Source organism: Alosa pseudoharengus, unplaced genomic scaffold (assembly GCF_046254945.1).
Source record: "Alosa pseudoharengus isolate Yale_2024_CS ecotype anadromous, Long Island Sound unplaced genomic scaffold, YU_APseudo_1.1 YU_APseudo_1.1_scf_18, whole genome shotgun sequence".
Lineage (NCBI taxonomy): Eukaryota > Metazoa > Chordata > Actinopteri > Clupeiformes > Clupeidae > Alosa > Alosa pseudoharengus.
This window is the reverse complement of record NW_027468650.1, coordinates 20,158,667-20,183,174: the sequence shown is the minus strand read 5'-3', so window position 1 is coordinate 20,183,174 and position 24,508 is coordinate 20,158,667. Positions and strand designations below refer to the sequence as shown.

The following is a 24,508-nucleotide window of genomic DNA, read 5'->3' as shown; positions in this document are numbered from 1 at the left end:
AAATTGTATGGACTGCTGTCTTTAACTTGACATAACCTCTAGCGTGTGTGACCAGGCAAAAACAATATCAGAGAATACTTGATGGTTTTTTTCAAGGTCACATAGCAATGCATGTGTGTGTTAGCGGGGGGGGGGGGGGGGCAGCCTTGCTGGCAGACGTGTGCTCTGCTTTGTATTGTATGGGCCCAGCAGGCTACAAGCCCCACCCAAGCACTCCACTGATCATACTAACGCCCAACCCAGCTTAAACCAACTGTGTTGTTCCCTCATTCCCCCTCTCTGTCTCTCACTCTGTCTGACTGTCTTACTCGTTCGGTCTCTGTCCCTTTCCTCTCTCCATCTCACCCCCTGGACATCTGTCCTTTAACCCCCAGCACCGGACTGGCACTTTTGCTGGCTGTCAGCCTATTGTAATCAAAGGCTGATTGCTGTCGACTTGAGCCATTCATGCCTTAAATTAACTTAGATTGTATCGAATGTCTCACTCCTTAACTATTTAAATCTAAAAATATTACTGTCTGGAAAGGGAAAAGCTCCCTCGCTCTCTCTCTCTTCCTCTTTTGCTCCCTCCCTCTCTCTATCCTTCTCTCTCTTTAATTGTCCGGGCACCCTTTCTCGATATGTGCCTGCATGTCCCCATAATGTGTAATGATATTACCTAAAATTCCTTGATTCATCATTTGTGTTTCTATACAAAGAAAAGAAAAATCCACCACAGGCAGGACATAGAAAAATAACAATGTATATATAATGTATATAACAAAAGTATTCAATTTGCTTATTTGTTGTTGGCATTATAGCCATGAATCCACAAATTGCAATATTTTTTCGTCAAACTTTCTTTCTATTTTATCGTAGCATTCCTTATCACATTCCGAATACATTCCAAATGGATGACTACTATCTGAACTGAGGGTTTACCAGGATGCACAGTGAGTCTAAAACAGGAAATAATCAATGGAACAGGCCTCAGTATAGCACAGTCAGAGGAATGCTAAATGTAAGCAAATCTAAGACTAAATTTAGACAGACTGTAAACTGAAGATATTTAGGAGTCAATATTCCTAAATATTCCACATTCCAAAATGTAATATTTGCAGCACAAAGAGATATAATTTCTAACTTTACTGATCCCTGGAATGTATCCTCTCGACCTGTAACATTTTTGTCATATCAATATCCCCAAAATCCACACTAAGATAAATGTGGAATGAAATGTTTATTTAATGATATTTTTGTCATTTGAGGAAAAACGGTTAAGCACATAAAATTAGATTTAGTTTCATAATGTTTGTAAAAATGTGTGCGTTGTGTTGTGCGTGTTTGTGAAAGAGAGAGGGAGCGAATATATTTATGTTACTTACAACAGGTCACAGGATGGTGCTGAAAACTATATATGTTTACAATATAATTTCCGTACACAGTTTGTGCAACTGTCTATAGCTAAGACGCCTTCTCACCTCCTCCCCACTCCTCTCACCTCCTCCCCTTAATCACCCTCTGACTTTCTCTTTCATTCCTGGCCTCTCTCACGCCTCCCTCTCTCTGCCATGACATGAAGTCACACAGTAGTGGTGCTGCCTTTGCCACGTTTCTGTCACTAGTCTTGCTTGCCGACTACTGTTACTCGATAATCTAGCTCTATTTAGATGTAATTACCTTTTAATTAATGTGTCACTGCACACAACCAAATGTACATGTTTAATAAACATTTAATTACCATGAAAATGGTTTAATGTAGAGTCCTCATTGTATATCCCTCACAATTTCATTAAATCAAAGATGACATTCAATTCATTGTCATTATAGGAAACCACTGAGACTGATGTTAATTTAAATAAATAATCATTTATTTATCAACATATACACATCATAGCAACAATAAAAAATGTGACATGAGCACACCAATGACCCCCTCTCTTGCTGGGGCAAACAGCAGAATTAGATCAGTTTGGCAACTTAATAATCCCTTAGTAAGAAACCAATACAGCTAACAGAGTCTTTAGTCTTTAGTCTTTTGGCTTCGCTGGGTTGAGGTACTGTTCAAACTCACTGCGGTCCAGCTCGTCCAGCATGTCCAGTCTCACCTGCTCCAGGTAGAACTCTAGAGAGAGCCCTCCACTGCACAGTGAGCAGCTGCAGCTTCCCCGCTGGTCAGCCTGCTCCTGAGGCCCCTGTCCTGGCCACTGGTGCGCCACTGCTGGCTGGGCCGGGTAATAGTCCTCGGGATACGGCACTGGGCTCATGTAGGCCGGTGGATTCGGGGTTGTGGTGCCATCTGGGACCAGACCTCCATAGGAATACGGTGTGCTGCTAGTGTTTGAGTAGGCGACAGGGTAGGTGTTGGGGTACGAAGCCATGTAGTGTGTGTTAGAGTAAGAAGCTGTGTGTGTGAAGCCATGTTGTGCTGGGGGGTTCTGGAGCAAGTAGCTGAGGTTGTATGGCGTGCTGTAAGACCTGACCACAGGACTGTCACTGGGCAAGAGCTTGTCACAAGGGGCTGGCCTGGTGGTCTTGCGGAGCTGCTTGCGGCGACGGGGCCGATATTTGTAATTGGGGTGATCAATGGTGTGCTGCACCCTCAGCCTCTCTGCCTCCTGCATGTAGGGCCTTTTCTCAGCAAGGGACATAGCTTTCCAGGTCTTACCTAAAAGAAAACATCAGTGTTAAAATCAAGTACAAAATACAACAATTTAGACATATCTATTATCACATTTCTGTGCAGTAAACTGCTTAGATGCCCATTTCAAATCCATGCAAACATTTTCTACTCAAAAGCTTATGCATGTTCACATAATTTACTTGACATATGCTATTCAATGTGAGTGCATTGAATGCAATTGCAATTCTCAACTCACCAAGGATTTTGCTAAGGTCCGTATTCTCAAGCTCAGGGTTGAGCTGCGCCAGACGTCTCCGCTCCTCTTTGGTCCAGATGATGAAGGCATTCAGCGGTCTGCGGACACGAGCTTCCCCAGCCGAAGGTTTGGCCTCGGGGCTCGAGCAGCTGGATTCGGATTCCACCGACACGGGGCTGATCGGCTGAGAGACAGGAGAGCTGGACAGCGTCTCAGCTTTCGGTTGCGAAGGAGCCTGGTAGTAGCGTTCACTCTCAAAGACGGTGGCGGAACCCATGTCGAAGTTTTGCAGCATCCGCTCAAAATACATGTTCACGTGGTTTTGATAGCTGTCTGTGGTGGAGAGGGCACCATTCTTAAAGTAGGCCCGCTGGATCGAGCGAGCCAATGGGAGCTCGGGAGGAGTGGATCTTGAGGTGTGAGTTTGAGACTCCCCTGTATTCATCCACCTCACATCCATCAGACAGTCTCACTTTTCCCTCATCTGAGATGGGTAGATATGCAAAAACCTGTCTATATCACCTCTGGCTTTTGGTAACAGGAGGAGTTTAAGTGCAAGATGTGTAAGTTGTTGCGCAACTATCATCTCCCTCCACACACACATGATTTGGGGATGACTGCCAACAAACTTTCCCAATTTCAAATAAAGTCGGTGCCTGCATGGCCAGTCATTTAGCTCATACAGCTTTAGCGCCGCTCACACAAATATGACAAGAATAAGTCACAATGAAGAGCAGACACTGCAATTAATATTATGCAGAGTGAAAAGGTAGGTTATGTGTATTTTGATGATTTGATTAATAAATAAACCTGGAATAAGGTCTTAAACCACCTCACAGTTGTTCATACACAGTGGCCATTCTCATGTCATCTACAACCTATCGCGTCAACAGGCAGCCTCCATATTAGAATACACACCAGCCCATGCATACCTTCAGGCATTTTACTAATGCACCTGTTATCAGCGTATAGTGGCAGACGCAAGACTACAGCTTTAGGCCATGACAAAATAATGTGATTCTATAATAGACTGTAGTCTGATGGAGCTCACCTTCACACCTTGATCAGGCAGACGGCTCTATTCAGATCTGGCCTCGCTTAATTCAATGAGTGATTAAGGTTAAGATACTCATCTTCAAAGAGCAATCAGGTCTGCGCGGCGCTCTAACGAAACTCAAGAATGTCAAAAGTCAAAACATAGACGTGTGTTGGTTAATCTATACAGTTAAGGCACTAATGTTCGTCTAGTTAGGCCGTCTATCCAAGTAATCGAATTTAATCCTGTCCACGTTTTATCATAGTGGTAGGCTATCTAGATTGATTACTTGATAAGTGCTGGCCTAATTAGATCTTCGATAAATAATTGTTATGTTCTCAAACAAAATCTGATCAAGACTTTAAATAGTTTATTTTTGTTGAAATAATTCTTGCACTGATGTCAATGTAAACACGATAGCAAAGGGCACACAAACCGTATCAAAACATAGGAAAACAAGCAGTGACTTCAAACTTTGAGGTCTAACATGATAGGCTAAAGACAATAGGCTACTCTATCACTCTATCATAAAAAAAACCCATCTAGGCTACCAGGCCTATTCATCAGCCTGTGAATCTACTCGTCAAGGCTATTGTTAATCCAATCTAGTGTTGATATGAAACATTTTAAAGTTTCAACCATATTTGACATGAAAATGCCACAGAGAATATGGGTAAGTAGGCCATAATAGCCTAAACGTTTTCTCCAATTTGGAAGCCTGTGTAGCGCCACAGAATAGAATTCACATTCCGAGAAACAGAAACAAGAACGCCAATACACATGCAGGATCTTGAAAGCTCTCTGGCGTTAATAAATGATTGATTAATTTTTCCGTGGCTTTCATGCTTTCTCTCTGAAACCTCTGCTCGTTCACGCGCCGTTAGAGTTAAAAAGGCAGAATCCACATCCCGGCGCGTGAAATCACGCACACGGGGCGCGAGCTGCTGTTTAGTTCTCTAATGGGGTTAATTAATTAACCCGTGCAGCTCAGCGTGAATACAATAATGTTAGTTTCGTTTGACAGTCGTGTCAAGCACCGATGTGGTGGGGTGCAGCACTAAGGGCCCATGGCAGGACTTTTGGGATTTTTTTGTTTTGTTTTAATGGCACCTCCTTTTCACTCCTTTTTAAAAAAAAATAAACATACATATCATCCTCTTTCTATTACAGTATATTATGTTAGCCTATAAGCCTATATATAGGCTATATACAGACCTTTGTGTGTGTGTGTGTGTGTTGTTTGCTTGTGTATGTATGCACTGTTGAATGGGTGATTGTTTTCTGGCGATTGTTCTTTGAGTGTGTGGATTACAATGTTCCATTGTATTGGACAGCACTCATATACAGGGACGAGTGGATCATCTGGATGTCACAAGAGTCAGACTTTGCAAGAGAACAGGTCGCAGCTCTGTGCTCTTTCCAAAGATGGACCATCTTTCCTGGGAGACTGTCTGGAATACTTGGGCTCACCTTGTTCCATTTGCATGTTGGAGTTATGGAAGACTGGAGAAGGTGGTGTTGGCAAAGACATAAAGAGGTCTTACATTTTGAGAATGCATTGAAAGTAGGTTTGTAAGTGCTGTATTGCTTTGTGTTCATATGTGAGCTTGGGATGACATTGCATAGAGGAGACACCGGCTCATTCTGTTGGTGTATTGCAGCTAATTTGTGGTTTCCTCCAATTCAGTCCAATTCTGGAGGATGGGTACAATTGACAAGAGACACCAGCCATCTCTTTGCCACCCCCATTTATGATTACAGAGTATCCATATAGTGCTGTGTTGCAGGCCATTGTATGTGTACCATTCTGGATTGTATTGGCACAGCAGGTAAGTGGTCTGCATGGCAAATTCAGTCTGGGACATAGTATTATATTCAGGGTCTCTCTCTCTCTCACCTTCTTTACCACTGATAAAACACACCTTGGGCAAACACACACACTCACACCCAAACACACTGAGAGGATTACATGCCCCCTAGGGAAAGCACGCTTACAGAGCCCTCATTAGTGAGACACAATGAGGCACCGCCTCTTAAAATAGACACACACACACACACACACACACACACACACACACACACACACACACACAGACACAGACACAGACACAGACACAGACACACACACACACACACACACACACACACTCTAACAGAGGGATGATCTGATTATTCCAAACCCATGCACCACCGGTCAAATGACTTTAGCAAACTTTAAAAAGTTCAAATTCAGGTGCTTAGAGTATTGTAAGCCATGAATGCATGTATGTGTGGTGTGATGTCATTATCCTGGATAGCGTATATACATACATACAATGACATTCCTTTATATGGTAGTACAGGCAACATACTTAGTGGTTTTGAGGACAACAGATGCTCCTAGGAAAAGCAAAATGTTATGTTGTTGTAGGCCACCAAGCCTTGACCACCACTGAGTTTTTGTGTCAGTGTGTGTGTGTATGTGTGTGTGTGTGAGAGAGACTATTAATAACTTTCTGATGGTAATCATGGGAGGAGAACTCGGTTCTTGGCTTTCGGCAGACAAATAAGTGAACAGAGTCAAAGCACGACCCTGAGGAGCCAGACCCCACTAGAGTGGACAGTTCATCATTCTGTATGTGTGATGTCTCCGGAAAGCAGGGGAAGAAACGCTCTCACTCATTTACTTTGAAGTGGACCCACTTACAACTCCCGTTCCTTCTGATTGAGTATTCTTTGTAAATGAAGAATTGTATTCCAGTTGCAGTTCAGGTGATAAGACCCATACAATGGATGACCTCCCCTTGTATTTTGCCCCCCCCCCCCCCCCACACACACACACACACTCACCCTCTCTGACTCACTCACTTAAGTCTTTAAAATGTGGACTATTCTATGTCATCAGATTCTGAGCTTTCAGCACAAACTGTTCTGTCTGATCAAATCCCTGGTAGACCTGATTACTGAAGATCTTCAACCTGTCTGTCACCCAAGCACAGGCAGCTCAAACAGCCAGTTATTCAATTAACTTTATCATCTTGCTCTGCCCTTGATTCCCAACCAGTCTAGCCTTGATTTCGTTCAAAAAGTAATTCTTTCTCATTATTGACTCAGATGTCTTGTGTTGCTCCACACCCCCATCGCATGCACACAAATACTTGCACACATGCAGCTATGCTTGCGAGCAATGCACAGACATGATCTGAGACAGACACACACGTGCCCGCGCGCACACAAACTTCACGCATACGCACACACACACAGGCCGCGTTTCATTCTGAGGGAGTTCTGCAGCTTTGAAGATAAGAGCAGGGGTTCGCTCATAAACACTGATTGTGTTTTTGTTCTTTCCTGTGGTTTGATTTATTTAAAGTATAATGCTGAAAGGTTTTGGCCGCTTTTCCTGCCTGGCCAGGGCATGTAAATATTTCAAACTAACTCCTACAACAGCCTGCCGTAAAAGAAATACTCAATCATAACGTCTGCATCAACCTTATGTCTCTCACAGCAGTGGTACCCTATTAGCCCTATTGAAAGCCACATAGCCTAAGTTGGCAGATGTATGAAGATCTCACACATTAGGCTACCTGATTCTGTTATTAGTCTTCGCACTGAATACAACTAAATTTAGGCTGTAGGCCTAATGATCGACCATTTTTGCAATCCCGCATATATAACCTGTTACTTAAACAACCAATATTTGGTAAGGGGTGATTTCCTACACTTCATGTAACCGAACCTAGTTAAAGCCATATTAAGTAGTGTTTTACCATCCATTTGATTTAAGTGAATTACCTCTAAGTAAATGCACTCAGGTTTGGTGCGACGTTTATTAAACCTGTAGCCTATAGGGATTGGTTTAAAAACGCAGCTTTGTACATAGGACTACGCCTTTCAGTAAACATTCATTTGATGAGGTATGGGGCTTAGGGCTGACTTGTGAAGATAAAAAGTAAAACAAATAGTTTAGTAGATAGCAAAACATTTTCTGAAATGAACTCGCAAAATAAGAATTATTAGTCCTTCAATTTGGCGCATAACCTCGGGTGCGCCAAGCGCGCTCCAGAGGATCCCGTCCTGCCCGTCGATAAGATCAGCGCGTGGGTACAAGCCTTGGTGACATTTCCGCGCTGTGCCGCACGTAGGAGAAAGAGGGAGCTGGTGGTGGTTGGGTTTACACAATACGGCCAGCCGTGCGCACACACTAACATATGCTTCCTTTGATAAAGCCTCGTACCAGCTGAAATTCTATGGCCTCGTCCCTTAAGACAATATCTGCATGAACCAGAGAGCTATTTACGGACATCATCCGAAGTTTAAGTGAACTAACTAAACAAACAAAAAAAGATGGGGAACGAAAAACATAAGTAAGGGAGGAAGTCTTCATTTTATGCGTAATAAGATTTTTAGACTAGATTTTTAGGTCTGCCACTTCTATTCTACTGTTTACGTAACAACAATAAAACCACATTCCCTTAGCCTCCTAAACCCGGGTAAACCAAAAGCCAAATAATAATAGGCCTAAGCCAATAATAATAGTAGGCATAATGATGATATAATATGGAATAATAATAATAATAATATTAGCCTAATAATTGTTCACCAATATTAGCAAAATACCGTTTAGCCTTTAGGTCAAGAGTAGATAAGAAATAGGCCTAATATGAATTGCTAAGGCTACAATTTGAATCGTGAAAACATAAAGGAAAACGTATGATGCTAAAGAATTTAAAGAATGTAATTCAGTGACGCAAATTAGACTACGTCAGATCAGACAGATATTTTCTATTTAAAAAAAAAATCATCCTGTGGAATATACTACTATACAGAAGTTTTGTCTGCTTAATAGCCTACTGATAACAAGACCTGAAGTCTTTTTGAAAAACAGCATGCTTGTTGACAGAGTTCCGAGTGTGACTCGACTCGTAGTTTGAATGTGCGGCCCGGACACAGCTGCTTTGTGACTAATCACACACACTCACCGTTTACCGTGGCACACATACACACCAACAACAAGCATCTGTTTCCTGTTTTTCGGTCTTTAGTTCTTATTTTCCCAGTTTCCTCTCACCTGCTCATACTCACGCTCCTTCCACCTCCCAGTTACTAATGGCAAGTTACCGACCTGGTGCTTTGCTCACTTTCACTGCTAAGAGTTGCAAGTAGGAAATTAACTCTCATATGCATGGCTCAATCCACACCAGCCCAGGCTTGAACCAAGACACCAATCTGGCTATAGCCAGAACTGTGTAGGATGCCTATTTTCAGATCATTTACTTTTGCAGTTAGTAAACCAAATGTCTACCCTGAACCTCAGTCTCTAACATTTATGAAGGGTCTCAATCCAGGCCCAAAATGGTTGAATGCCAGGCTCTCTCCTGAGTGTCGGGCAAATGTCCAGATTTCAGCTTAGCTCACTAACAACTATGCTACTTCATATCATAATCAATACAGAGATACCTTCATATTTGTTTTCTTATATTAAGCCCTCAAGACATTAATGTGATAACATGTTATGCATATTACATTTTTCTCACTGATGCTCCTATATTCACTCTGACAAACTTTAATTGTGGTGAAGGCCTTAAAAAAGAGGCTGCATTTTTCTCTCACACACACATCCATTCACACAAAGACTGATGTGACTATATTCTGATATTTTTTTAGTCAATAACAATAACAACAACATGTATTTACATGATCAAACGGCATGAGTGTAGTGTAGAGGCACTACTGAGCATTGTAATATTGTAGCAACTTTTCATCTCTTGGTTTAAGGATTTTTTTCTCTGCCATGTTGACCAGCCACCCAGGTGACAGGCCAAAGAAAATCTGCCGCGGCCCTTTTCTCATGGCCAACATGTTATACAATTCATCTTTGGAAATGTCCGGAAGAACGTAACCGTATTTCTGCGCCAGGGCCACGCGAGCCTCCTGGACCTGCTCAGGGTCAGCCAGGTAACCACGGTTACTGGGGTCCATGTAGTACTTCACCTGGTCCTCTCCTGGTAGCATGCGTCTGGGGATGGGCTGGCCGGTCATGAAGAATGGCACAGGCTTTATGAGGACGGCTGTGTGGGACACAAAGATGCGTACAAGTTAGAGAACAATTAAATAAACTGCCGAAGAGCACTCATTTTAACGGTGTTTTACTGACTGTATATACTTTGTAAGACGCAAGATACATACACAGGCTCCTAGGGTCATAGTAGCTTGTTGTGATGACGCCACCATTCCTCTCGATGGCAGATATAGCTCCTTCAGATGCAATCTGGACCTCAATATTTACTTTGGTACAGAACTGGTCAGCCCCCTGCAATACAAACACACACACGAATAAACATATAAAAACTGTTTTAAAATGACAACTTCAACTCCATGCCAATCCTGACAAAAAGTTCTGTGGACAGAACTGGCAAACACAGGGAACACAGTAAGCTGCATGCTGCCATCCAGTGGAGAGCACTGGAAATGGCCTGGATTGCATTGACATTTGGCAAGTCTAGCTAAATTTAATGGCTGCTAAAATGAAACCTGCACAATATCCTGAACAACAGAAAACACCAACTACAATAAACACTGCCTTGTCATTTTTAACATTCATATACACACCTCCTCGACAAGATTGATGCCATAGTGTCTCTTCAGTGGCTGGATGGTAACTCCTCTGCAGTTGACCAACTGTGTCAGATCAATGGGCTGGGAGGTATCCACTCGACCCAGATCAATTAGATACTGCAGTCTGCGCAGCGTCAGTGGAGGGTACTGGGGACGCTGACTAGATTCATACAACATTTATAAACAAACAACAAGAACTCTCAGGTCGAGTCACAAATGTCACATTATGAATTACACTGTCAAGTAAATGTGTAAGTGCATGGCCAACCTGTGTCCTTCATTGTAAGAGTATTTTGGAATGGCCAAGTAAAAGGGAGTCTGTCCTCCCTCAAAGCCAAGACGTGGGCGATTCCCTCGCTGTCTCTCTCCTGTGTGACCTCGACCACTTTTGTCACCACCATGGGCACCTCTACCTCGCCTCCTCTCCTAGAAAGGAAGAAAGGAAAGTCTGGTTAGTGTCAGAATGAAGGTAACTTTGCATCACTGTTCAATGGATGCTATTTATGGCCTGACAAAACTGTTAGAAAATGTTACAAAAGAAATGTTACAAAAGAGTTCTTTGTGATGTTTGGTGTGGCTGTAGAAAAATTACTACAGTAAATATGACTTTTTACTTACATATATAAATGCATACACATATTGGGAAGCATAGGCCTTATCATTAACACTGCTGTTTATTGTAATGGGTTATTGGGTTCAGCCTAGTCATGTTAAAGGAATAAGGACGAAGATAGCAACTCCTCTCTAACCATGGAAGATCATGCAAGTGTTCAGTGCATAGTCAACTAAAGCGACCAAATTCTCAACAGGATGTTCAACCCCCCCATAAAATGCTCTTGCACTGGTGAGTAACTAACACTACAAGTTTTCGGAAGCAAAAACATGGCCAAGCTAGTTAAAGGAAAATTCCGGTATTTAGCACTTTGAGTCCCTTTTCTGGTTTGTTTTGGATGAACTAGAGTGGTGGACACCGAAATTTTGACGATTGGTCCCGTCTCGACTTTTCTGACTCGTTTTGAACACCACTAACCACTCGGTGAGTTGCACAGTTTTGAAAACGAACGTTAAGGGTTGTTTTAGGACATGTTTGAGTAGCCTACAGTATGCCTGCTGGCAGCCACTCTGACTAGTCAAAGGCGATTCAAAACGAGCCAGAAAGGTCGAGACAGGACCAATCGTCAAAATGTCGGTGTCCACCACTGTAGTTCATCCAAAACAAACCAGAAAAGGGACTCAAAGTGCTAAATACCGGAATTTTCCTTTAAGTTATAATCAGCCTGACTGAAGATGATGGCAGTATGTTAAGTTCGTAACGTTAGCTTTTAATCGGAGTTTAAAAGTTACATTGTTGGTGCTGTAAATGTATGTGAACTGGTAAAATAATTACATGAACCACAGTAAACTATCTAACGTTAAGATGACGTTAGCTGATGTGAATATAAATATATATCTAACCATATGAATGCTAACTTGTTGGCTAACGTTAGTTAGCTAGGCAACATTCGCCACAAATTGGAAAGACAATGACTTACTTCTTTTTTGGCACCGGGATTTGGACGCAAATTTGCAAGTGTAATTCGAGGAAGATTCTTCAAAATATCCAAAGACTTTCCACCAGTCGTCTTGGACACAGACATTGTACCAAGGATGGCTCTCCATGCACTTCATTCAAGGACAACTGTCATGGCGGATAATCACGTGTGTGGCTCAACCGGAAGCATTGTTACAAAACAATCTGTTACAATCAGAGTACAATCTACTTTTACATCAAAGTTTCTTACTGTGCCTCCTTATATGGATCATAATAACTCTGGAAAAGATATGAAATTGCTCTACGTTTTTTTTTTTTTTTTTTAAAGCAATGAAAATGCCAGGTTATTCGGGATGATAAGTTAAAGCTACAAGCTTCTCCATGTTGTCCAACATATGGACATCCATAACATCTTCATTATAGAATTTACAATACATCTGAATTGTTCACATTATGAAAATATTCATTGGAGATGCCGGGGATTGAACCCGGGGCCTCATACATGCAAAGCATGCGCTCTACCACTGAGCTACATCCCCAACGGCGACAATCATGGTTTGTAAACCCAATTTTATAATATGTATAGCGTTGTATAACTAGTTCTATATATTTGGTATCTACTTAAATGAAAAATACCATCATTAAGGTATGAGAACATTAGATGACAATCTTAAATAACGACATGTAAACTTGCCAGACATTTCTGTACCCTATTTTTCTGTACCCTGCTACTAGTATGCCTGCCTACCCATGTTATGTTCGTGTAGACTAGTGTTTAAAATGCATGCTGCATGTGACCTATCGGGTTAGTCGCGCTAATCGGGCTACATCCAGCCTGGGAGCTTAATGCTTTGAGAAGTGTCACTTGCAGCAAGGACACCGCGAGCTATCAGTCACCCGCTGCAGGAGGCGGGATTTCCTGGACGGATCAGCACCACCGCTTCTAAAAGCACTTTAGGGAAACTATTTAGCAGGAGACGTTGTCTCACAAGACCAAAGAGTTCCTCGGCAGTGTTATCTTTCGTTTAACATATTTTGTTAAATGAGTAATGCTGATATGGATGCCGGTTTCGTCCGATTTAAAAATTAAGTGGACGAGACAAATTAAGACGAGAGCGCATTGTGCTGGCAGCGGAAGGGGTAGCTTAAAATAGTCAAATTGGTTGGCGGTTGTGTGTTTTAAAAGAGGTGGCATAGCCATTACCGTTTCTCTTGTTGAATGTCAACTGTCCGTCCGTTATATGTGTGGTAATAATATGTCGGCACCGCTGCCCGCTATCGTCCCAGCAGCCCGAAAGGCCAGTGCAGCGGTGAGTTAATGTTGCATGCGAGGACGTGCAGGTCACCTGTACTTTAGCCGTTGTATTCCACATGCTATGTAGGCTATTCATCACACAGCACTAACTCACGGGACACTTTAAACCAAAGCATGCAAATTATATCTAAAGATTCTGCTCTCTCCCTTTGTTTACGTTGTAAAAGGCAATCATTTTTATATAGGCTACGATCGTTGCGCTCATGTATCTTGACTGGACATGTGAGTGGAACATAGTGTAGCTCTAATGAATCTTTGTTGATGTCGGCAGGTGATTTTTCTTCATGGCCTAGGTGACACCGGGTACGTATTAGAATATGAACTGGTCTATGTTATATTCACCTAATTGAACACAACTCTTACGAATGTCTCAATTCTGTCTAGAGTAGCCTACTGAGGTGTTGTTAATGTGTTTGCATAATAATGAAGGAACTTTCCTCTACAGGCATGGCTGGGCAGAAGCATTTGCAGGTATCAGGACCCCACATGTGAAATACATATGTCCACACGCGTGAGTAGCCTACTCGCTCAGTTCTTGAAGCCATCATTTTGCCTAGCTGTATCTCATCCCTGAGATGCCTGTGTAATTCGTGTGTTTATTCATGTGTGTGTAATTCATATGATTTTTGGCTTGCTTATTCACAGGCCCATCATGCCTGTGAGCCTCAACATGAATATGCGCATGCCTTCATGGTAAGAGACATTCAGCATTATTATTCACAGTGGAAAAGGTAGCTTATGAGGCCCAATGTGTTACCCACTGGCCACTCAGTCACAGTTTGGTGTTGATAGACCTTCACTATTTCAAAAACTGCCACGGCTCAGGAGGAACTGGAAGGTTGCAATTAGATTTAGGCTTTTTGCATCTCCCAGCTATCTTGACTTGAAAAGGTGTTTTTGCCACAGTTGAATAAGAATTGTGGATTCCTTTGTAGTCTATGTTTAGCACTGCCCAGTTTTAGCCTACTTCCTTCATTCAAGCTTTATATGTGAAAGAGGTTGGACTCTGACAACGTTGGAACTCTCTCTCCCTCAATTATGACAAACTTAATGTATACTATTGTAGACATTGAACAGGACCTTTGGGTTTATGTTAATATGTTTTGTTGTCTTGCAGGTTTGATATTGTAAGCTTGAGCCCAGATGCAGCTGAAGATGAGTCTGGTATCAAACGAGCCGCAGAGAACAGTGAGTTTATATTCACAAGTCACTTTAAATTAAGACTATCTGAATATGCTGTAGATAGTCTGTTTGTTTGTCTTTCTATTTTCGTTCTAGCTATTGCTCTATCTTTCTGTCTGTCTTGTTTGTTTTTTTAATAATTTTATTTATCTAGTGGTCTATCTGTCTGTCAGTCAGTTGTATTATCTTTCTGTCTGTTTTCTCATTCTATCCTCTGATCTATCATTCAGTCTATCGTTCTATAGTCAATCTATTGAGGAACTGTGTAATTAATTATGAATTACACCCTTCAGTCAAAGCATTAATAGATCAAGAAGTGAAGAATGGCATCCCGTCCACCAGGATCGTGCTTGGAGGATTCTCTCAGGTACACAATCTGAGTGGCTTTTGCTTCATTGTTTGTTTGGCAATTGCATTGAGGGGGAATGTAATGTAACTTGTGATATTTTTGCAAGCTGTAAACGATTATTATGAAAGTTCATCCTGTAAACCACTGCACAAACCTTGTAAACCTCTCCTGTAAACCACTTTTTTTGCCCTGTTGGCGAAGGTCTACACAGATCTGAATGCAGTGCTTATGACCGTGTCAGGATTATGAAGTTGATTAAAAACTGCTGGCTCATGAACCAGAGGGCTCATCTGGGGCCATGCTTTCCCTCAGTCCTGCTGCACAAACCAGTAGAGAAGCATTAATGATGGGTGCAGGTCTACCTGTGAGCTATCAAGTTGCAAATTGTAAACTGTTAAAGTTACCAGTCTTACCCATCAAATCTCTCTGTCCTAAGATAACTGAAACACAACCATACTTAAGTGTCAATAGATGATTTATCTAAAGTTGTAGTAAGCAGTGTTGGGTCAAAATTAGGTAAAACTCTTTCTTTTATACCGTATTAAATTTCTTCTGCATCTGTCCTCCAAAAAATGGCCATATTGCAGATTTTTTTTTTTTTCACAGGGTATTTTGTCTATAACATCTTAAATGGGAATATGGAAAGAAGCATACTGATATTTGAGCTCAAGAGTATGTATCTGTGTGTTTGTGTGTGCAGGGAGGGGCACTGTCTCTCTACACTGCTCTTACCACAAATCAGAAGCTTGGTGGTGTTTTGGCCCTTAGCTGCTGGATGCCTCTTAGACACTCTTTTTCACAGGTATAAGCTTGTTTGTGTTCTCCATCACTCTTCCTTTCTCTATTTCTTTTACAAGCACTTTGGTGCTTATTCTCCCTTGCACACAGTGACTTCTTTCTCTCTTTCACTGTGTGTGTGTGTGTGTGTGTGTGTGTTTGGCTTCAGGCTGCTGCTGATACCTGCAATAAGGATGTGCCTGTACTTCAATGCCATGGGGAAGCAGACCCTCTGGTGCCACTGGTGTTTGGCCGCCTCACAGTCGAGAAACTCAAGACCCTCCTCAACCCTGCTAACATCACTTTCAAGACCTACCCCGGGATGCCCCACTCCTCCTGCCCACAGGTCAGTCTATCAGCACCCAGCTTCCAACTACAGACCCCCACAGAACACACAAGTAGTAGTAGTACAACAATATGACTTCTCTTGCCTCAAGTGCTTCCTTCTCTCCCCCTCCTGCTTCTCACTTATACTATAGAAAAAGAAGCTGATATATTATGTAAACTTTGTAATATAGAAAATCTTAACTTAGATTGATCTTTCATGATTCATCTTTGAACAGAAATCTAATGCAAGGTAATGCAATCTTGCTATAAAAAATGGCGAACTGATGTATTTTGGACATACAATGTCACGTTCGAGCGTGGTTCTTATGTTTTTGCATTGTTTTTATACTAGGGCTGCACAATTCGGGGAAAATATCAAATAGCTAATATCTGCTGATAATCGGCACACCGATTTATTGGTCGGGCTCTAATTTGCAATATGATTTTTGAATGTCAATTAACTATTGATTCAGTTCAGTATTACAAATGTCTCTTTTATTTGTGCCACCCCTGATTGGTGAGCAGAGGTGGGCACAAATACATCAAAAAACTATTTTGTTACAAACTACGAATACTGGCTGATGAAATGTAACAAAATAAAATACAAAATACTGATGTGAAAAATGTATTTCATTAAAAAAGTAATTAATATAAAAATACAAAAATACCCACACAGTACCCAAACTTTAAAAGAAACTACAAGGCATATTATTGAACATGTATCAAGACAAGAAATACTATTTTCTGATTGGCTATTCATTCTGTACATTAGGACTCCTAGTAGATCAGGGTCCGTATTCACAAAGCATTTTGTCTTACCACTAGGAGTACTCCTAAATCGCACTAAAATATTTTAGCTCGGAGTTTTCTCTTAAAAGTTATTCACAAAGCCTCTTGGACCTACTCTTAGTAAGGAAAATGTACAATTCCTAAGATAAGATAAGAGCTTCGTTGCTATGGTTGACGTCATTATTCTGCACAAGCTTGATTGAAGCACTAATCAAAACTGGTCACAATGTGGCAAGAATAGGGAAAATTCGGTTTACATGTTATGCTGTCCTTTCGAAAGGGTAATGAAATTGGCATTTTTTTGGACAAATCGCTACTTAGGTTAACTTTAGAGTTGAATATATGGAATTGCCCAAGGAATATCACTGGGCACCATCCTTATTCTTATTGAGTAACCCCTAAGCAACAAGAAACAGCAAAGAAAAAAAACGATATTCTGGCCTTTGGCTCCCAGACTATGATAAGCATAGCCTATTGTCATGGTTATAGGTAGTATATTTAACTGAGTGATGACATTTTGACTTAGTTGAGAAAAACATATAAATACAATCCCTCAAAATATTTTGTTACAAACTACATTTTACTTTTTCCAATCCTGCAAAATACACATGACAAAATATGCTAAAGTAATTAAATAGGTATTTTAAATACATCTAATTGGCTCTTTGCACGTACGGCTCGCTTGTTTCTGGTGGAGCCAGGTGTGTTGCACCTAGTAAATCAGCACATTACGATAAAGAAGGATTTAGCCTATGCGAGTTCAAATTGTTATTATTGGGCAAACAAGATATTCAGTGTCGGAGTGAAGATGTTAGGAGCAAAATATAACAGAAGATGCCGTTACAACACAGTTAACGCTCCACTGGTAACAAAGAGGCCACATTGAGAGCCTTTTGTGCAAAGAGCCCACTAAAATACTGTCCATGTCTGTTGGTGAGCATGCCCAGTGCATAAGAAGCGCAGGACCCGACTGACTGAAGCTCACCAATCAGAATTTCTGTGCCCCTCGCGCACTACGCACACCCACCAACCAGAAGTGGCACAGTCAAGGAAGATTACATGAATATAAAAGTCATAAATGTGACTATTAACTGTGGACGATTATCTGTAGCTTTTGCAATTAAGTAATTGCATTGGTTCATATTGCAATGATTGTATAGCCCTATTTCATACCCACAACCACAAAATAATCGGTGTGCCCAATTGTCTTTTGGTCCTGTTCTTGCATCCTTTCTCCGCTTCCTGTATTTCTTTGGTTTTGCTTTGTCCTACTGAGCCCTTTTCAGCTTGTGATTGTGCGTGCGTTTCTTTTGGTGTAGGAAATGGATGATCTCAAAGGATTCATAGAAACACACTTGCCTCCAATTGACTAAGCTGGCAGCGTGTGAACAGTTGACAAGTGACGAACGGCTGCCCAACCTCATTGATAGCTGGTGACCCAATCCAAATCAGACTGATTGAGCCTCAAACAGAACTGAACCCAAACAGGACTCTCATCGCTCTGCTGACTCCAGAACCCACCTGACCGAGGGGACTGACCAATGTGCTGCTATAAGAATTATTCTGTCAGCTGGATGAGTTGGGTGACCATCCGGGTTCAGAGGTCATGAAGAGGATACGTAGACAAACCACTGTTGCCATGACAGTCTTTATGACAAGTGATGTATTGCAAAGACTGAGGATGTAGCTGATTTTATGCTAATTTACTGTAAATAAAAGCCATCTGCTTTACCTCTCTGTGTCTTCCAGATTTTCTAATGCATACTATACTGCTCAAAAAAATTAAGGGAACACTTCAATCATACACTGGATCGGTACTCTGACACTGTTTGGCTCTGAGCACAAGTAAAACTTTTGAGGCGAGTGTTTTATTTTGCAAGAACTGTCAGACATTCTGTGAATGTAGTTTGAGAATGGAGAAAAAGCAGTATATTTGCTTCTATTCCTTACACTCTACAGGTTAATAACAGTACTCAGAATTGCTGTGACAAAATGGTAAAGATTTTAAGTGTTAGCTCTAAGGCTGTGAGCAGAGAGGGCTGACGCAGAGCAGTTAGTAATCAAGGATCTTTGCTATGAGTGTGAAAGCAACAAAGACAAAGGATACATGTAAGAAATCAGCTGTAAAATCTTACCAACTTACCAAACCAAGATTTATAATATTCACCCCATACACAGTGTGCACATTCACAATCAGTGTGTGATAGAAGCATTTGTGCTTTTATTTAACTCCCATCCTTTAGTTGCCTAACAGATAAAAACACAACATAAATATTGATATATTTAAAAAAAAAAAAAAAGAATCCATAAATAGACAAAAGTCATTGATTTGTACAGTATTGCAATGAAGGACTGAAACAGGGAAAAAATAATCTCAGTGTTAGTACATAAAGAAATTTATAGGTTTGATATTTTAATGTTGTCGAGTAAGTAATTTCTTCATTGGGAGTTCCAAACGCACCACAGTTCAAGGCACAGGTGTGGGACTTTTCTCTTAAGCTGCTTTCAGACATGTCCTCCGCATTATATGTGGATCTTTGTCAAACGGATGTCCGACCCTTCAGGTGATTCAAATATGATGCTTACATGTGGACATTATGCTGTCATGTGTGAACGACACTGACGCACATGAACAGGATCTCTGCGTGGTTGAACACACACATGAACAGAATCTCCGCATGTTCTTGGCTTCGTTCAGACATGAGCTCATTAACATAATGTCCGTCGGAAATACTAGGAGGGGAGTAGTGTAACAGCTGGCTTGAGTTGAGTTCCAAATGTCCGGTTATGTTGTTCAGATATACGGCCCAACCACTTCGCAGAACATGCAGACTTCCACCTATGTCTGAAAGCAGCTTTAGTGGCACCGGGTAAGGGAGGGCAGTGACACAGCCAGTGTAAACAAACATTCAGAACACCAGTTTCACTTGATGTACTCCAGGTGGCATCACTCCACGAAGCAACAGCTAGAACACCTCTGGCTGTTCTGTCATCACATCCCTTCCTTAGGATTGCACTTAATAATATGATAATATGTCATTAGGATTGATAATGTCAAGCTAAAAATGATCAGATTCAAGTTGTTCATTACTTTACAATATAGTTATTCAGCTGTTTCTACTTCATTTTGTCATTGTCATTATCTCTGATTAATTACTCTGATGACCTAGATATGTGCCTACTGTCAACATGCTCTACCAGACAAAAAACATATTGGTAAATTTGTTGGTACTCATTTCTTAAGACAATCTGACTGAAACACCACAATATTTGTCATTTAGTATGTACCTGAAGTTCTATATACAGTCACGTCCAAAATAAAAATGTTGCTTGTTGTGGCTTCCTCCGGATACCTCTGATAACAGTTGGTGCTCTGAGCATCCAGGGATGGCGCCTGAGAAATTGGGAGGGGAGAGGGAAAATAGGTGTGTGTGTGTGTTGTGAGGGTTTCTTGAGGCTGTGCATTGGTGAGTGATTTTGATTGCCCTCACTTGTGTGATGGATTCAAGGTGGTGTAAGCCAGCTAAAGCAGGTCAAAGTGTGTAACGTGTATCTCAGTGCAACTAGTGCCAGGCTGTGCGATTGGTGTGTATCTGTTTACAGTGGACTTCTGTGTGTGTTTGTCTCCTGGACGTATGCATGTGTGGCTTACATGTGGTTACGTGGTCACTAAAGCTCAGGTGCATGCGTGTGCGTGCCTGTGTTATTTAGGAGGTCTCAGGAGGCTTCTCCGGCTGCTGCAGTTGCTGCTGCTGCTCCAGGCTCTGCAGCAGGTCTGAGTAGATGCTGGAGTTCATGTAACGTGGGTAGGAGTCTCGCTGCATCAGCGTGTAAATCTGCTGCTGGGCGTCATCAAACGTGTGGGACGTGGGCTCCGTCATGTTCCGGTTGATCACGTCGCGCACGCGGGAGTCCAGACTCACCTGTGGACACACAAACATATCGCAGGGTTGTAAACACCTATATACGCCGAACCCGCATGCTCTCAAGTGGGAGTGGCTAACTGTCTCAGAAACTCTATGTGCACAAAACCCCTTTTTTTGTGTGCACAAGTGCATGCAAGTCAACTGAATCTGGACACTGAGACATCTGCACACAGAATCCTCTCGCTCTGAGCTTGTGAGTGCATATTCGAGTGTGTGCATGCATGGGAGCCGCTGTACCTCTCGCGGGGACAGGATGGAGACAAAGTCCTCATAGATCTGGCGCACCTTCTCTTCCACCACGCCGCGGTTGGTCTCCTTCTTCAGCTCCTCGCAGGCCAGCCAGAAGAGGAGGTTCTCCTCGCTGAACTCCGTCCGCAGGAACTGCCTAAAGCAGCCACGGCCGGCCGGACTCTTCATCAGGCGCTCAAACGACTGCCCCCACGAGCGGGCATCCTCCAGCGTTGGCTTGGGGCTACAGGCAGAGAGGGAGGAAGTAGTCAATGGAGTGATCCACAATTACACCGCCGCAAAGTTCTTTTGGATGAAACTGTCGCAAACTGGCAGTTTTCCATACTGACTCTACTATGTCCATTCATAGCTATAAATCTATTCTATGAATGTCATGGGCAAGGATTACGCCTGTGTTAACTCTCTGTGACAGTGTATTAATCACCTCTCCTCACAGTTGCTGGTCACTTCAGTTTGCTCACAGACAAGCCTTTGGATTCGCTCATCCTGAGCAGAGCGCACAGTCAAGCTGAAACAATTGAGAGAAAAAAGAGTGATGAAAATAGAAACAGGAAGTGATAGAGTGAACAAGCTTTTGGTCTGTGTCTAAACATAGACTGCAATGTATGCCTTTTTCAACCTTTGTAGTCTTTCCTGATTTCCAGATCTAGTGACTGGCAAAGTAATATTTTTTCTCTCTGTATCTTTCTTCTCTCTGTAAATCTAAAGCAGCTCTTAAAAAAAAAAAAAACTTGCTTTCAGGTTTTGTGTGTGTGTGTGTGTGTGTGTGTGAGAGAGAGAGAGAGAGAGAGAGAGAATGTGTGTTAATGTGTCTCTCTGTGTGTGTGTACAATATGTGTGCCTGTGTACTTATGCTCCCTCGGGAAACCTGTCGTAAACACTGTAATTTTTCAGTCCCCTTTCTCTAATGATGCAAACCGAACACCTGCATCCTAGGCCTCGCGAGTGCTTAATTACTTACAGAGTACAAACATACTATAGTGTCAAGAGCACTATCACTGTGATGTGGCTTTCTCAGGCTACTTGTGCCTTTTTGCTGCTGTTGCAACACGATTGTGAATGCTGTATAGCAGTGCATCTCTGTGTGGTTGGACTGTACCAAGAGCAGAGTGTGTGTGTGTGTGTGTGTGTGTGAATTTGTGTGGTTGGACTGTACCAGGAGCAGCTACAGCAGCAGCACCAGCAGAAGCAGCAGGCGTTGGGAGGCGCATTCAGCCAGCTGTGTGTGTGAGTGTTTATGGCGCTGTGAGTGTGTGTGTTGTGCGTCTGCACAGTACTCGGTGCCTCCTGCATCTGCCGTTTGCCCATCTCCTCCCGCTCTGAACCCATGGGCTAAAGAGAAAGGAGAGAGAGACAGAGGGGGGACACATTCCTTCATTAACATAGTGGTACCAGTAACATTAACAGCATGTGGCTTGGAATATGTATGAAGGCCTATGCCACCAGCACTGATCAACAACTGTTCAACACTAACAGATCAGCAGTAGTTTCTCGAGGTATGTCTTGATCCAGGGAGAGGAAATATTTTTTGGTCCTTTGGGTCTAATTAAATTAGAGTAACACCTGATATCAGTCCTCATATTCTGAGAACCAGCACCCCTCAGTTGTTTCTCCACTTCTACCACACACACACACACACACCATTATCCATTATACTACATATTTTCATTCCTCTATCCTCCATTGGTTGTGTGCATATTACATAAACATTCCTTTTTGTTATTGAAAGTTTCAGAATAAGGCTATGTAAAATTGACATCCCTGTAAATAGCCAGGCACATTTCAAATCTATTTAAAACAAACGATATTGTATTAATTAATGAAAAAGGGAAGGCATGGCATTCAGATAGCAAAAGGCCCTCATCATCTTGTAAGAATCCCCCGCACGACATCATGCTGTACAACATGCCGCTCCTCTCGTATCGACAGTGGGTTACATATCCAGCTACAGCATCAAAAATATTCAACCTGCCTATACTGAGCGCCGTCATGAACGGCGTCACAGCCTATCTTCCAAATCAGTTTTAGCACGCAATAATAGTAACAGGCCTAATAATAGTAGCCTAGTAGTAATAATAATAATAGTAATAATAATAATAACAACAACAACAATAATATCAATAATAATATGATCTGTACAATAAGTGTCTGGGTTAAATCAGATATCTCCACAATCGCTGCGTAAACAATCACAACAAAAGCCAGCAATTACATACGTTACCACAGGCGATCACTGAACCGAATGGAAGAACAGCTGGCTAGCGCATCAACGCCTGTAACCACTGGAATCTCAAACATTCTGTTGCACGCTATGGTTTTACGCACCCCTCGCCAATTAGGATTCCCACTCGACTTACTCTTTCGTTAAAAAAAAAACAGGCAATGTAACATTTCTTATACATCCATTATTTTTTATACCCACCGTATCACCATGGAAGCCCAAAGCAGTTGGTCTAGCTCTTGCTCACATCCATGTATGCACGAGGAGGTTATTTGCACCGGGCAGCAGCTGAATTGCTGAGCGCATGCGTATGAACGTCTTTCCTCCACAATAATAATAAACTGCACACTGGTTTGGTTATAAGATTATATTGTTGGTTGTTGTTAAAACAAGAGTTTAAGAGTAGCGGTCTGGCATCCAGTCCTAACGATAATGTTGGCTGTTGGACAGCTGACGACTCACAATTTCTCCAAAGAAGAACATGTCTCTAAAATATGACAATACGGCTTGTAAGCTATAGCCTACAAATGGATTAGATGAACCTATGTATAAAAACAATCAAAATGAATGTTTAAAGAGTTGTCCACAACAAATTATTAATTCATAGAAAGAGCTTATTTGAATTATTTTTGGTTAATTTAGGCATGGGCCTACTGTATTTTGGATGTGTATTTCGGATCTTTAGTAGCCTAAGCTAACATACAAGAAAGCTTATCAATTTTATTCAGATATTATTGTGTTAGGTTTTTCTGTACGCTATTTACAAAGAGAATGGTCTGAGACCAAATGCAACATCAACATTGTGGTAATTCTGCATGTTGTGTTGATTAGCGCAAGAGGGCGGCATTTCTCTTCTCAATAATTCGTGAAATGAAAAAACACTGCACGTAGTCTCATCTGTTGCTAAGGGTGTATGCTAGACGTTTATAAACCACATAAAACATATAGCCTACACGTTATTGCAATATATATATGAAGACCACATCCTTGTTGACCGAACACATTCTCAAAGTGTCTGCATGCATGTGTGTAAATATTTCTATTTTTGAGGATAAAAAAAACATAATCAAAATAAATACAGTATTTCTTTCCTTTAGTAGGCTACAATTATACAGTAAGCTACATAGGCCTAATCCCGAATACAGTGCATTAATAAGCGGGATAACCTATTGTCTGCCGGTAGGCCTAATCATCAGAAAATAAGTCCCTTCAGGTCGAAGCAAAACCCCTCCGCTGCGCGTCGGGGGTTCTCCATGTCGGGACTTATTTTCTGATAATTACCGGCGGACAATACATTATCCCTTACTCAGGGTAGGGATACTGGAGTAATGGTATGACTGACTTTTATTTT

General features: G+C 41.7%; 4 protein-coding genes and 1 non-coding gene across 5 annotated transcripts; 1 reads left to right on the top strand and 4 right to left on the bottom strand.

Moving 5' to 3' along the window:
• Positions 1-2,009: 2,009 nt before the first annotated feature.
• Positions 2,010-3,168, bottom strand: sox32 (SRY-box transcription factor 32). The gene is made up of 2 exons (XM_076291135.1): positions 2,859-3,168; positions 2,010-2,647 (listed from the first exon to the last, which is right to left on the bottom strand). Exons 1-2 carry the CDS (start codon positions 3,166-3,168, stop codon positions 2,010-2,012), a joined length of 948 nt encoding a protein of 315 aa, XP_076147250.1.
• A 6,351-nt stretch (positions 3,169-9,519) lies between these two features.
• On the bottom strand, positions 9,520-12,204 carry mrpl15 (mitochondrial ribosomal protein L15). Its single transcript, XM_076291289.1, has 5 exons — positions 12,024-12,204; positions 10,760-10,917; positions 10,486-10,651; positions 10,063-10,186; positions 9,520-9,944 (listed from the first exon to the last, which is right to left on the bottom strand). Exons 1-5 carry the CDS (start codon positions 12,126-12,128, stop codon positions 9,604-9,606), a joined length of 894 nt encoding a protein of 297 aa, XP_076147404.1. The 5' UTR covers positions 12,129-12,204; the 3' UTR covers positions 9,520-9,603.
• Positions 12,205-12,489: 285 nt separating this feature from the next.
• On the bottom strand, positions 12,490-12,561 carry trnaa-ugc (transfer RNA alanine (anticodon UGC)). The gene has a single exon. It is a non-coding gene; the product is annotated as a tRNA-Ala (tRNA).
• A 286-nt stretch (positions 12,562-12,847) lies between these two features.
• Positions 12,848-18,492, top strand: lypla1 (lysophospholipase 1). The gene is made up of 9 exons (XM_076290460.1): positions 12,848-13,332; positions 13,609-13,640; positions 13,783-13,848; positions 13,983-14,030; positions 14,455-14,525; positions 14,813-14,886; positions 15,569-15,670; positions 15,815-15,991; positions 18,081-18,492. Exons 1-9 carry the CDS (start codon positions 13,264-13,266, stop codon positions 18,132-18,134), a joined length of 693 nt encoding a protein of 230 aa, XP_076146575.1. The 5' UTR covers positions 12,848-13,263; the 3' UTR covers positions 18,135-18,492.
• Positions 18,493-20,468: 1,976 nt separating this feature from the next.
• Positions 20,469-23,410, bottom strand: LOC143131481 (regulator of G-protein signaling 20-like). The gene is made up of 5 exons (XM_076291133.1): positions 23,405-23,410; positions 22,093-22,268; positions 21,361-21,444; positions 20,925-21,159; positions 20,469-20,684 (listed from the first exon to the last, which is right to left on the bottom strand). The coding sequence occupies exons 1-5, from the start codon at positions 23,408-23,410 to the stop codon at positions 20,469-20,471; spliced, it is 717 nt and encodes a 238-aa protein (XP_076147248.1).
• Between the last annotated feature and the right edge of the window lie 1,098 nt (positions 23,411-24,508).

Coding starts and splice junctions, on each gene's coding strand:
- sox32 (XM_076291135.1), bottom strand. CDS start 3,168: ATGTATTTTGAGCGGATGCTGCAAAACTTCGACATGGGTTCCGCCACC. Junction 2,648..2,858: donor GGACCTTAGCAAAATCCTTG/GTGAGTTGAGAA, acceptor GTTTTCTTTTAG/GTAAGACCTGGAAAGCTATG.
- mrpl15 (XM_076291289.1), bottom strand. CDS start 12,128: ATGTCTGTGTCCAAGACGACTGGTGGAAAGTCTTTGGATATTTTGAAG. Junction 10,652..10,759: donor TCTTACAATGAAGGACACAG/GTTGGCCATGCA, acceptor GTATGAATCTAG/TCAGCGTCCCCAGTACCCTC. Junction 9,945..10,062: donor CTATGACCCTAGGAGCCTGT/GTATGTATCTTG, acceptor TGTCCCACACAG/CCGTCCTCATAAAGCCTGTG.
- lypla1 (XM_076290460.1), top strand. CDS start 13,264: ATGTGTGGTAATAATATGTCGGCACCGCTGCCCGCTATCGTCCCAGCA. Junction 14,526..14,812: donor CAAACGAGCCGCAGAGAACA/GTGAGTTTATAT, acceptor TACACCCTTCAG/TCAAAGCATTAATAGATCAA. Junction 15,671..15,814: donor TTAGACACTCTTTTTCACAG/GTATAAGCTTGT, acceptor GTTTGGCTTCAG/GCTGCTGCTGATACCTGCAA.
- LOC143131481 (XM_076291133.1), bottom strand. Junction 21,160..21,360: donor ACCAGCAACTGTGAGGAGAG/GTGATTAATACA, acceptor CTCTGCCTGTAG/CCCCAAGCCAACGCTGGAGG. Junction 20,685..20,924: donor CCATCCTGTCCCCGCGAGAG/GTACAGCGGCTC, acceptor GTGTGTCCACAG/GTGAGTCTGGACTCCCGCGT.